At 44.1% G+C, this 12,872-nt stretch overlaps 1 protein-coding gene across 1 annotated transcript in view; it reads left to right on the plus strand.

Annotated features, from left to right (window-relative positions):
- The window catches only part of LOC148415398 (FRAS1-related extracellular matrix protein 2-like), a 74,278-nt gene that overhangs the window by 44,128 nt on the left and 17,278 nt on the right, over positions 1-12,872 (plus strand). Inside the window, exons 7-13 of the mRNA XM_088428172.1 lie at positions 6,988-7,137; positions 9,145-9,354; positions 9,439-9,636; positions 10,282-10,446; positions 11,042-11,224; positions 11,303-11,433; positions 12,631-12,786. Of these exons, the coding sequence (XP_088284298.1) occupies positions 6,988-7,137; positions 9,145-9,354; positions 9,439-9,636; positions 10,282-10,446; positions 11,042-11,224; positions 11,303-11,433; positions 12,631-12,786 (1,193 nt within the window). The remainder of the gene's footprint in view (positions 1-6,987; positions 7,138-9,144; positions 9,355-9,438; positions 9,637-10,281; positions 10,447-11,041; positions 11,225-11,302; positions 11,434-12,630; positions 12,787-12,872) is intronic.

Raw genomic sequence — 12,872 nt, forward strand, 5'->3', positions numbered from 1 at the left:
ATGTTTGTATGCATACAGCGCTCATTTGATCCTGATCAAAGCATCAATGAGAGCGCCGCACAAACGCCTTTGTGAAATCGTCATTATTTCTGTTAATACATACCCGATTTTCCGGACTATAAGGCGCACTGGTATATAAGCCGCAGCAGCAAAATATGAGCGAAATAAAAAAAGATTTTTTTCACAGATAAGCCGCACTGGACTTTAAGCCGCAGGTAATTCCATCAGATCTTTGTGCAAAAAGATGGTATATGAAGTTGATAATGATGTCATTTTTTTGCAATTGTCTGCCAACAGCAATATCCTCTCTTTAGCATATTTATAGAAAATGGATGTATGGATGGATAGTTGTTAGTTAAATAGCGTTTCAAAATCGAAATCAATACTTAAATAGCATCTTTTTTGTGTCCCTTTGTTTGATTTTAGTGAACATAACAACTCGTTCTACTTCATTCATATACAATCATAAATACAGCAATAAAATCACATATGCTGTGTACTGTGTCCATAAAATGTACACAAATTCACCCCAAATTTTAAAAATTCTCTTATTAAATCAGATTTACCCCAAATTTTATACATTCTCTTATTAAATTTAGATTTTTAAAACAATATATATATTGTTTTAACTCTTTTTGAGCACAGCCATTGATTTACATCTTTTCGGTTCTATTTGATATTTGTTCCATAAATTGACACCTTGACAGATACACGCATTTGCTTGCTGGTGACTAGCAAAATAAATAAATAAATACATAAAATTAAAAATAAATAAATAAATAAAAACAACGCAGACAAACATGAGGAAAAAATCGCGGCTTGTAGTGGTAAAAATCCGGTACCCGACGGCGTTCACCTTTGACAGGGGATGCTGTTGTGCACCTTACATTGAAAAGATGTCTCTGTATGACCTCTTTTCATTCTGTGAAGCCCTTTGAGACTTCGGTGATTTAGGGCTATATAAATAAAATTTGATTGATTGATTGATTGATTGACCCTCACCGCCTTTGCCTCAGTTCACCTTCTGCCGCATCTCGGAAACTTCCTTTGGCACTCGGGCCTGTCCGGCCTTCCGCCGCCACCGAGAGCTCGTAAAGCATCGGCCGCCGTCTCGGCGGCAAGGTTTACAAGCGGCCCGCCCGCCCGGACGGACGGACGGACGCCCGTCCTCGGAAATAACTCGAGGCTCATATGTTGTGAGGCGCGGACGGGCCTTGGGCACTTTTGACATCCTCAAAGCGCTTTCTCCGCAGACTTGCCCTTTCTTGCCGAGGTAATGACTGTTTGATATGGCGTCCGCATCCGGATGTGTGTTTAGCTGCTGTCAGAAGGCTCGTAAGACAAGGCGCCACTTGCGGAATTTGGCGTCCGCCGGGCGGTAAATTCTCCTGCGTCTTTCTCCGGGTATGATTAGGACTTGTTATACAGACGACGCGTTCGGGGAGTCGAGGATGGGAAAGAACGGCACTGTTATTATTCTTCCCCTTCATTTCGGAAACAGATGTCCAAGGCACTTAAACGTACCGACCCGTTTTCAACAAAAAGTCAATCGCCCGTATTTACTTTTCGAGGACGCAGACGGAGACTCGGCGAGGAGAAAATCGCCCTTGACCCGTTTGAATAGTCAAGTTAGGATTCACGGCCGATTCCGAAAGCGTATTGCCTCACTTTTTTTTTTTTTGCTCTACCGGGCTCGAAATGAGTGGTTTGACCTTGCCGTTTGTTGTGTAAATTTGGGACTTTGCGTCTCGCGTAAACGAATGGACTCGCGAAAGCGAGAGAGCGCCGACGGTCATAAATGTTTTTTGCGCGGTAAATCCTTTGCGTTTGAGTGCTTGTTTTCGTTAGACTTCATCAATATTCCGCGCGGAGCGACTGACGCGGTTCAAGGCTGCCGTCGGAGGAATCCGATGAAAAATAGGTGGAGTCTTGTCAACAAAGTCAAAATCAACAAATAACACATGGACGTCATCGCAATACCTTAGCAAGCTTTTAATTTGAAGGTTTTCCTCGCAGCACCGTTTTCATTCCGATTACCTTGACACTTCCATGAGCCGGATTGAGGATGAGACGTATGGTGCATTCAAATGCAGTCAAGCATTTCAAACTCACAGACTAATAAGACATCAACGCATTAAATATGAATAATGCTCTAGAAAATGTGAAAATTGCTCATCTAAAAAGTCTTTGATTCACAAAAATATATATATATATATATATATATATATATATATATATATATATATATATATATATATATATATATATATATAAATATATATATATAATTTTTTTTTAATCTTTTAAGCAACTTATTGCTGTTTTTCTGAGTCCTTTGCAAAACATAGTATGCTTTTATTTTGTTAGCGTCTTTACGGATTCGCATTGTTATGAATGGCGCAATTTTCCAGCAGCCTTGCCGGAAATAAAATAAAGGCGGCGTCACAAGATGTATCTTCTGGAGTTCTCGAATAAGATACAGATATTGCTACAAGTATATTGTAGTTCCTAAGTTCAATAAATCATCTGAAAAGTACTGAAAAAAGTTTTAGTCGTGGTAAAAAGGTCGAGAACCACCGAAATAGATGATTCAGACCAGTGATGGGAAAAATTGAAGTGCCGCTTTTCGTTTGAGTTTTATTAATAAGCAGTTGTTGCTCGCTCGGGAAAAAATTCGAGTGCCTCGTTGTCATCAAATGTTGACATTAGCGGCGCGCCGGTGGGCAGGGGGCTTCAAATGAATCGAGCGGCCACTTAGCGCCGCGGGGGCGTCACGTAAAGTTCAAGTGGATTCAAGCGGCCGGTCGGCAAGCCCCCCCCCCCCCCCCCCCCTCCCCCCCGAGGAACAACGCGCCCCCGCTTCCCTTTTTCCCTCTCTGTCACAATGTTATTCAGGCGCGATGGTAAAAGTGGTTGGACTTGAAAGGACGCGGCGGCCGCAGAATTCATGATAAACGGTCCTTATGTCATTGGTAATTTATCAAAGCAGTCTTTTGTCTTCGACTTTGGTCGAGCGGCTTACGACGACTCCACGTTCCCGGCGTACGATTCTTTCAAGTCCATTTTTGTTTGCTCGTGATCATGAGTGGGCTCATTGTTTAGTCACGAAACAACGGTTCGAAACTTAGTGGTTCTCCACGCGAAGGAACTCCGGATTGTGACCCAACTTGGGCTTTTTGATGTTTTTGATGTGTGAAGTCAAAGGAAAAGCATAGAAAAAAACATTAGGAAGCTGAAATATTGCGTAGATGGTAAAAACACCATGAGTTTCAATTTGCCATGCTGTAATCTCTTCTAAATGCTTGCAAATGGGAGGTTGAGAGGTACGCCTTCAAAGTTAGCCCATGTCAGGCTCATTTACTGCCATTGGAAATATTTTCAATTTTGGACATATTGAAAGCCCGACGTTTTATCATGCATTTCCCCTGATTTTTTGCATTAACGGTTTCATTGCCAACAAGGCGCAATACACGTTTTTGTGTTGGGACCCCAAAACCAGCAGGTGGCGCTCGCGGCCAGCTTATGACATTTGCAAGCCTTATTGACTTAATGAATGACACTTTAATTATTGAACGGTCCATTTATTTCTTGAATTTGGCACTTTCCGTCCTCCGTTTTCAAGTACCCCCAGGGGTACGCGCGCCCCCTTTTGAGAACCGATGACAGTCTTGTTGATCGCGCGCCGCGCGGAATTGCGCGTCCTCGGCGGACAATAAGAATAGAATGGGAAGCTTTCATGCTATGTGTCTCCCAAGCGAGGAAGTAAAAGTTGTTTTGGGGTTTAATGAGCGCGCCTTAAATAATTGCCTCCCCTCACATGGGCTCTAAACGTGGATAATGCGCGCTCACATTCAGGTAACTGAAGATACTTTGCGAGTTTACCTTTCACTTAATGAGCGCTAGCTCTTTGAAGCGCCGCGCCGCCGATAAGCCGGCCGCAGTCTGCTACATGATCTGATTAGCGGCGGTGGCGGCGAGCGGATACGGGCCTCCGAAGCCATCTTTGTTTGGCTCCTCCGCGGGGGGAAGCAATCTGGCACCTGTCAGAACTTTTGATTGGGCCGCTCATTGTCCTGCCAAGCTTGCAAGGACAGACGCTCGCGCGGCTCTTTTTGCCCTTTTGCCGCCACTTTTGGGATCCCGTCGGACGGGCAGATGGTACAACTTAAAAGCGGAAATGCCAAGGATTTACCTTGAACGTTTCAATTCTTTGAAGGATGAAAGAAGTTTGACTAAACAGATCTGAAGTGGCCTTTTGACTCCCGACACATTTCCATATCTGCGACAAAGCACTTATCGTATTTTGCGCACCGTGCCGAGCACGATATTATTAGGCTTCGTCTCAATTTCTGTATTTAATCCACGCATGTGGTGCGCTGTATTATCCGCGGGGAAAATTATGACCCAACTTGGGCTTTTAGAGATTTTTGACGCGCATTCATAGCTTGTAAAACATTTCGACTTTCAATATGCCATCCCTTCTAAATGCTTGTAAACGGGAGGTCGAGAGGTATGCCCTGCAGAGGTCAGATTTCGCCCATGTCAGGCTCATTTACTGCCATTAACAAATGGAAATATCGTCAATTTTGGACTTATTAAAAACACAATGTTTTATCATGCATTTCCCATGATTTTTGCATTAATCCGTTCAATGGCAACTCCGGGTGCGATAAAAAAAAATTATGTTGAGACCCCAAAACTAGCAAGGGGTGCTAGCGGACAACTTATGACATTTGTAAGCCCTTCAGTGACTTCATCGAGTGGCTTAGCCTGACTCCTATAATGCAAAGTTCCTGCTATGCATTGTATTGCCAAGAACTGAATGTTGCAGGAAAGCTTTTATTTTGCCTGTGTTGTCATTTCCTCACACGCCCCCCTACATGTACACCCCCGCACAGCTCTTTCACTCACACTCACTCACTCATATGTACTACATATATTATTATACGTATACTACATACATACATATGTAAGTATATATATGTATACGCAAAAGTATGCAACAGTATATGCATACGCACACTACGTACATACACTATGTACGTGCATACGTTTACGACGTCGAAAAATGCATATACATACATATACATATACATATACATATGCATAGTACGTATGTACGGACTCTATGTGCGTATACAACTCTGATTGCGGCGCTCATTGTCCTGCCAAGCTTGCAGGAACAGATGCTCGCAACATTTTTCGTTCTTTTTGCGAGGATCGCGTCAGTCGGGCAGATGGTAGAACTTTAAAATGGAAATGCCAAGGATTTACCTTGAATGTCTGCGTTAGATCTTTGAAGGAAAGAAAGAAGTTTTATGAAACAGATCTCAAGTGGCCTTTTGACTCCCGCCAGATTTCCATATCTGGGACACCTGCGCAAAGCACTTATCGTATTTTGCGCACCATACGATGCACCGTATTACAGCATTCTCAATTTTCTAATTTCATGCCTCTCAACATTAATTATGCTGATTTCTTTAGTCTTTTATGAAAGCAGGTAGAGTACCTTTTGTATTTAATCACAATAAGACTTTTGAAAACATCTGCTTTTATTTTGGAGGGCAATAACCAAACCAGGAGGTGAATCGGGTTCAAAACGTTTGGTGAGAACAACCTCTCGTGTGGCGTTATATAATGTTCGTTGAAATGGTTTCGCGATACAATTTACTTCAAAATGAAATTTCATCCGATTAATCCGTGAAATAATCGAATGGAATCACGGTCGAACAATCGTCGTAACGATCCTAGCATTCAAACGGGGTTATTCGCCATATTGCTACCTTCCGTGATGGAAAAGGGGATTACTTCCATTATTAGTGCGAAAAAAACCTTGTAATCTGTAAATATGAGGCAGTCGGATGAAAAGTACGGCATTAAGTGGCTCCTTGTGCCCCCACTATTTGATTGTTGGGAACCTGGAAGGAAGAAGCGCCGGGGCGTGCTTGTCCTATCTGTGACTGCTTCCTCCTGACAGTTATCTCCCATGTTTGGCAAAATTATTATCTCTTTATTTCCGCCGGCGCTTGGCTTCCCTCAGATAACCTAATCTTCAACACAGCCGCTGTCGTATTTTATTCAACGCTCCTCTCCTCCCGCAGCACCCGTACGCCCCCCCCCCCCCGCTCACTCAACACCACTCGCCACACACACATCGCCACCGGTGAAGTAGCCTCTCCAAGGTGCTCGGCGCCATTGTCATGGAAACAACAATCCTGCCCATGGCCGTCGCCATTCATTTGGCTGCGTTTATTGCCGCGTACGATTTGTCGCCTTCGCCGCGCGTTCCAGAACGAGAATCAAACACATGGGCTTTGAGTTGAATGAGTCAGTTTGGCGAGTCACAGTTTGCGGCATCTGCCTTGTATCTCATGTAACGTCATCCGCATTATAATGCGCACGGGGTTATAAAGCGCACCTTCAATGAATTTGAAAACTTTTTTCATATATAGGGCGCACCACATTATAAGGTGCATAGACTAGAAGCTTTTGTCAACATGACATGACAAGGCGAGATTGAAAAAGCTTTTTCCTCCTTCTAAATCGGAACAAATGAAAAATGGATTTTTACAGTATGTATACTATATCAAAATCAGTAGACTCCCAAAAATGGTAAAAAGTGAAAATAATCAGCAAATATCAGCCATTTTGGCCACTTATTCCTAGCAGGGCCATAACCTGATAAGTCAGAGGAGCCCTCCTGTCAAATGTCAAAATAGCTCCGATTTGGTTCTAAAAGGTACGAAACGTTCATAATTTTGATCCTCGCGGATGTAACGCCCCCGCCCCCGAAAGATGAATCCAGGAAGCAAGACACTAAATGCTGTAATTACGGCGTGCACTCAGCAGAAACATTTGCGTCATTTGTCTTATAATAAGCGGCATTCTTAGAGAGCACGCTGCTTGTTTTCGCCCGATTCAAAGAGCCAAAAACGATTACACCGTCGTCCCGATAAGCGCTTCCGTCTTTTTTGTTTGTTTTTGCAGCCCCCGTCTTCTACTTTGGCGACAGCAACTACCAAGTGGACGAGAGCGACGGCTTTGTAGAGGTGCAGGTGCGGAGGACGGGAAGCGACCTGTCCAAAGCCGGGAGCGTCACGGTGCGCTCGCAAAAGACGGATCCGGTCTCGGCTGAGGGTAAGCGCGTCGTGTTCCCACGCGACCAGGCGACATTGACAAAGCTTGAGGAGGATGCGGACCCAAAATGCAGAGAGGCAGAGAAGCGGAGTTAAATTGATTATATATAACTGGATCAAAAATGACTTTGAAAGTATCTACAAAAACCAACAACATAACCACAACAAACTGAAAGGGAGCAGGAAATTGCCGTCTTTCCCCAAATATAAGACGCACTTTTTCCCCCAAGATTTAAAGATTAATTTAAAGATAGATTTTATTTTTGACACCATTCAATGAAGCTCGCCACATAAGCTGACTTTTGACGCGCAAAATTGCATATTTATATCTTTATTTTCTTACACGCAATTATTCCCGAAACGGTTCAAGCGGGAGTGTGGACAGGTCAGGTGGCCGCTGCAGCTAACGGCAGCTCCTGTTCGCTGAGGTTGCTACGGCATTATTTTCCAAAAAAGAAGCAAGCAGACTGGACCAACGTTCGAGTACATCCACGTTCCGACACAGGAATGTTACTAAAAATGAGAGGATCATATAAAAGTCAGCCGGGATAGGCACCAGCAACCCTTGTCAGGTTAAGAGGCTCCAGAAAATGGATGGATAGGCCTAACAGACGAGACAACGATTAACTCCTGGACACAACACAATTGGTGCAGGGGGCTGATCGGCTGACCCGAGGAGAGCATGTTGACGTGACGTGACACCGACCCAAGGGACGAGAAAAGCATGAACGAGGACCAAAGAAACCCAAACCTGGCGCATGAGAGGAACGCCAAAACCAACCCAAGACATAAAAGAAACAAAAAACACTAACAACACCCCAAAACACACAACGTGTCCTTGCACGTTTTGGCTTTTGGCAGCCACGGAAACGCGGATTCCAGGTTAACAATGTTCTCAAGTCGTGGCCCTTTGTGTCCGAGGTTCAACCGTCTCGCGGAATGTCAACAAAGCCTCGAGGCTATGTGTTAGGTCCTTATCTCTTTTGGGCGAAAATAACGGCGTTTTGACGGAAGGCGAAGCTTTTGGAATTCCGTCCGGTTGGCGCGCCGCGCTTAAAGTTGGGCTCGCCGCCGCCTCAAGCGTTTCTCACCGCCTCTATTATCTCATCCCTTCAGGCTCTTATTCCTCCCCCGATTGCGCCGCTCAGACTCCCTCGGCTGCGTCTTAACCTCGCGAGTAACTAAGCATCTAATCGTATGCAAACGCTCACTTTCGGGTCATAAGTACATGAGGAAAGCCCGCCGGCGGAGGCCGGCCTCATCTAAACCGGCTCTTCAAAGTCAGCGTGGAAATGAGTACATTGGCGGGCTGTCACTCAAAAGGCCAAAGCCACAGGTGGCGCTCTGACTAAAAAACAGACGCTCTTGAAATAATAACAAGGCTATCCAACCCAGAGATACTTCCTGGGTACTGATTAATGCAAAGGCCTGTCGTAAATGGCAAATTTGTTCAAACAGGGTTAGGGTTAGGCCTGTGACTGCCATTGACGACTATAAACGTCAATTTTAACCGGGCTGGTAGTGGATGCGTTAACGAACGCAATTCGTGCTGTCAAATGACGACTATTGCCGTCAATGGCAGTAAATGGGCCCAAATTCTGAAAATAAAGTCAGAATTCTGCCTTTGGATTCAGAATTCTGACAGTTTTTTTCCTGAAAATGTATGTGTGCGTTTCATGTTAGCTGAGGTTGTGACAAATTTCAATGAAAGAAGCAAGCAGACTGAACCAATGTCAGAGTCTGTCCTCGTTTACACACAGGAATATTACTAAAACAGAGCGTTTGTAATATAATTCTCTTTTGCTCTAGTTTTGACATCGTTGCCAAAGCGTTGGTGCATCTTATACACGGTAACAGAAAATAGCAGAATTTGACCCTAAAATTAAGGGCGTGTCCTCTAAACAGGCGTGTCTCATTGTATTTTGTAAACCCTCTTACCAAAATACCGCACACGGGTACATCTGTCCTGTCAATCATGACTGACGCCCGTGTCTTTGGTGGCGGACAGCCGGGGCGGATTATGTGGGGATCAGCCGGAATCTGGATTTTGCGCCGGGCGTGGGCACGCAGACCTTGCGCGTGACCATCCTGGACGACCTGGGCCAGCCGGCGCTGGAGGGCCCCGAGAGGTTCCGGCTGGTCCTGCGGATGCCCGTCAACGGACTCCTCGGGGAGCCCGGCGAGGCCGTAGTCCTCATCAACGACTCCGTGTCAGACCGTGAGAGCCGATCTTTAAATATGGATGGCGCCGCCGTCATCTCTTATTCATGCGTTGTTGTTTTTCTTCGCGCCCGTGGGCCAGGACCGACGGTGCAGTTCCGGGACGCCGTCTACGCGGGCAACGAGAAGGCGGGGCGGATTGCGGCCAGCGTGTACCGTAGCGGCGACATCGGCCACAGGTCTACGGTGCGATGCTACAGCAGGCAAGGGACGGCCCAGGTCATGATGGACTTCATCGAGAGGCCCAACACGGACGACTCCGTCATCACCTTCCTGCCAGGTGGCCCGAACGCACCGTGTTACAAACGACAAATAGCGTGAAGTTAGTAATGCCGTCAGAGCGGTAATCCGTTAGGTAACCATACGTTTCTTGTTTTTGTACAAATGCATCAGCCTCAAAAGGTGTTCCTAATATTTTGACTGGATGATACATGTCTTTTAGCTCAGTATGTTGGATTTATGGAGGGATGATGGATGATATTTAGCTTAGCATGCTAATCAAATGGATGACTGGATGCTACTTAGCTTGGTATGCTATCTGGTTAGCTTGATGGTTGATCAGCGCTAGTTAGCTTAGCAAGCTAGCAGAAGGGATGGTGACGCATGGGTGATACGTGTCTGTTAGCTTAGCATGCTAACTAGTCGTGTTGATGGATGTAGTTAGCTTAGCATGCTAGTTGGTTGGATGGATTGATAAATGGATGGATGGATGGATGTTTGGACGCTGGTTAGCTTGGCATGCTATCTGCTTAGCTTGATGGATGCTAGTTAGCTTAGCAAGCTAGCTGAATTGATGATACATAAAAGTAAAGATGTATTTCATTTTTATTTTTATTTTATTTTATTTTATCAAACACGTGTATTTCTTTGTTTATTTATTTATTTCAAGTGAAATGAGCTTTACGGTGGCCGCGTGTTTCCTCAGGGGAGGCGGAGAAGCCTTGTATCCTGGACTTGGTCGATGACACGGAGCACGAGGAAGAGGAGGAGCTGCGTCTCGTGCTCGGAAGCCCCAAAAGCGATTCTCCCTTCGGCGCATCCGTCGGACGGCAGAACGAAACACTCATCAGAATAAAAGATGACGGCGACAGTGAGCGCTATCATATTTTGTCCGTATTCGGCTGTGAAAATGTCAAGTTCCTGCATTAGCTATCAGTTTCTCAGAAAGTGAGTGACTGATTGAATGTCACCGGGGGAAGCGGGTACATTTATAAATGACCATAACTGCCTCAATTTGTTACCTAGTCGGTGTTATCTGCTGGAGCCGTTCTCAAAAGAGGATACGAGTACCCCTGGGGGGACAGCAGATCTTTCTGTTGATATCAGCAAATCAAAGTGATTTTGCAACACAGTGGAATAGCATTTTTTTTTTAAATTACGATTAAATGAATTGGAACATGAAGCAACTTTTTGATAAATCGTCTTCAAGCTGAGGTTCTCAACCTGTGAAGTATTCGTTCAGCCAAATATCCCTGAACTGCTTTCAGTGTCTTGACTGGAACGTATTTCTTTTCAAATTAAAAGCTAATTAATTGGAACATGAAGCAACTCAATTTTGCAACTCAATTAATTTAGACACAGTTTGGGGGTGCTTGCCATACATTTTTTTTTCACGTCAAAAGAAGATTGCAAACCACTGATGTACATGTGGTACTGTAGTCCGCCACTGTGTTTTTTTTCTTCAGGGTCCATCATCAAATTCGGCGAGACCAAATTCAGCGTGAACGAACCCAAGGAACGAGGCCAAGCGTCAGTGGTGAGAATCCCCGTGCTGCGCGTGGGGGACTCGTCCAAGGTGTCCGTCGTCCGGGTCCACACCAAAGATGGGTCTGCCACCTCGGGGGAGGACTACAACCCCATATCTGAGGGTGAGCGAGGAGAACATTGCGTTGGAATGACAACCAAATGATACGATCCGTCATTCATTTTTTTTCTCTTCTCCACAGAACTTGTGTTCGGAGAAGGTGACACGGTGCACTATGTGGAGGTGGAAGTTTTGTATGACGGCATCAGAGAGATGAGGGAGGCCTTCACCGTGCACCTAAAGCCAGATGAAAACATGGTGGCTGAAACCCAGGTACAAAACTCTTTTTTTTGGGGTTCTTTTGTTTGCAATAGATGAACTCATTCACCGCCATTCAAAGCTTTATAAGCTAAAAATGTATTTTAACTGGCAGTCAGTAAATATTACTGTCCTTTAAAAAAACATAGATAGATAGATAGATAGATAGATAGATAGATAGATAGATAGATAGATAGATAGATAGATAGAAGGATGGATGGATGGATGGATGGATGGATGGATGGATAGATAGATAGATAGATTTTACTGCCTGTTAATACTCGATCTTGATAGATAGATAGATAGATAGATAGATAGATAGATAGATAGATAGATAGATAGATAGATAGATAGATAGATAGATTTTACTGCCTGTTAATACTCGATCTTGATAGATAGATAGATAGATAGATAGATAGATAGATAGATAGATAGATAGATAGATAGATAGATAGATAGATAGATAGATAGATAGATAGATAGATAGATAGATAGATAGATAGATTTTACTGCCTGTTAATACTTGATCTTGATAGATAGATAGATAGATAGATAGATAGATAGATAGATAGATAGATAGATAGATTTTACTGCCTGTTAATACTCGATCTTGATAGATAGATAGATAGATAGATAGATAGATAGATAGATAGATAGATAGATAGATAGATAGATAGATAGATTTTACTGCCTGTTAATACTCGATCTTGATAGATAGATAGATAAATAGATAGATAGATAGATAGATAGATAGATAGATAGATAGATAGATAGATAGATAGATAGATAGATAGATAGATAGATAGATTTTACTGCCTGTTAATACTCGATCTTGATAGATAGATAGATAGATAGATAGATAGATAGATAGATAGATAGATAGATAGATAGATAGATAGATAGATAGATAGATAGATAGATAGATAGATAGATAGATAGATAGATAGATAGATAGATAGATAGATAGATAGATAGATAGATAGATAGATAGATAGTATATGATTTAACACAGGAAAGAAGGCCAATTTCCAAACGTGGGAAATGAGACTGAGCAGAATGAGAGCGGCGGCATGTTTGTGCACATGAATAATACATACATGTGCGCGAGTCAACGGCGATGTGTACACGAACAGATGCTTTATACGCGGAAGAGAAAGGTCAGCGTCGCCCCGCCGCTGTACGTACAATCAAATTTTCCTTTTCGCTCCCCAGCTGACCAAAGGCATCATCTACATCGAGGAGAGCAACAGCATGGCAGATGTTACCTTCCCCTCCGTGCCCAGGGTGCTTTCTTTGCTTCATTACGACGACGCCGACAAGCATCGAGACGCCCCGCCCGTGGCCGGCTACCCCGTCGTTTGTGTCACCGTACGTCCACCGTCCCGAGCCTTCCGTCGCGTTTTTAAAACAAGCGGCGCCGGGTTATTTCCGGATGGTCGTTCAACCTGAAGGTG

Source organism: Hippichthys cyanospilos, chromosome 11 (assembly GCF_059441005.1).
Source record: "Hippichthys cyanospilos isolate Australia breed blue-spotted pipefish chromosome 11, RoL_Hcya_1.0, whole genome shotgun sequence".
NCBI classification, from domain to species: domain Eukaryota; kingdom Metazoa; phylum Chordata; class Actinopteri; order Syngnathiformes; family Syngnathidae; genus Hippichthys; species Hippichthys cyanospilos.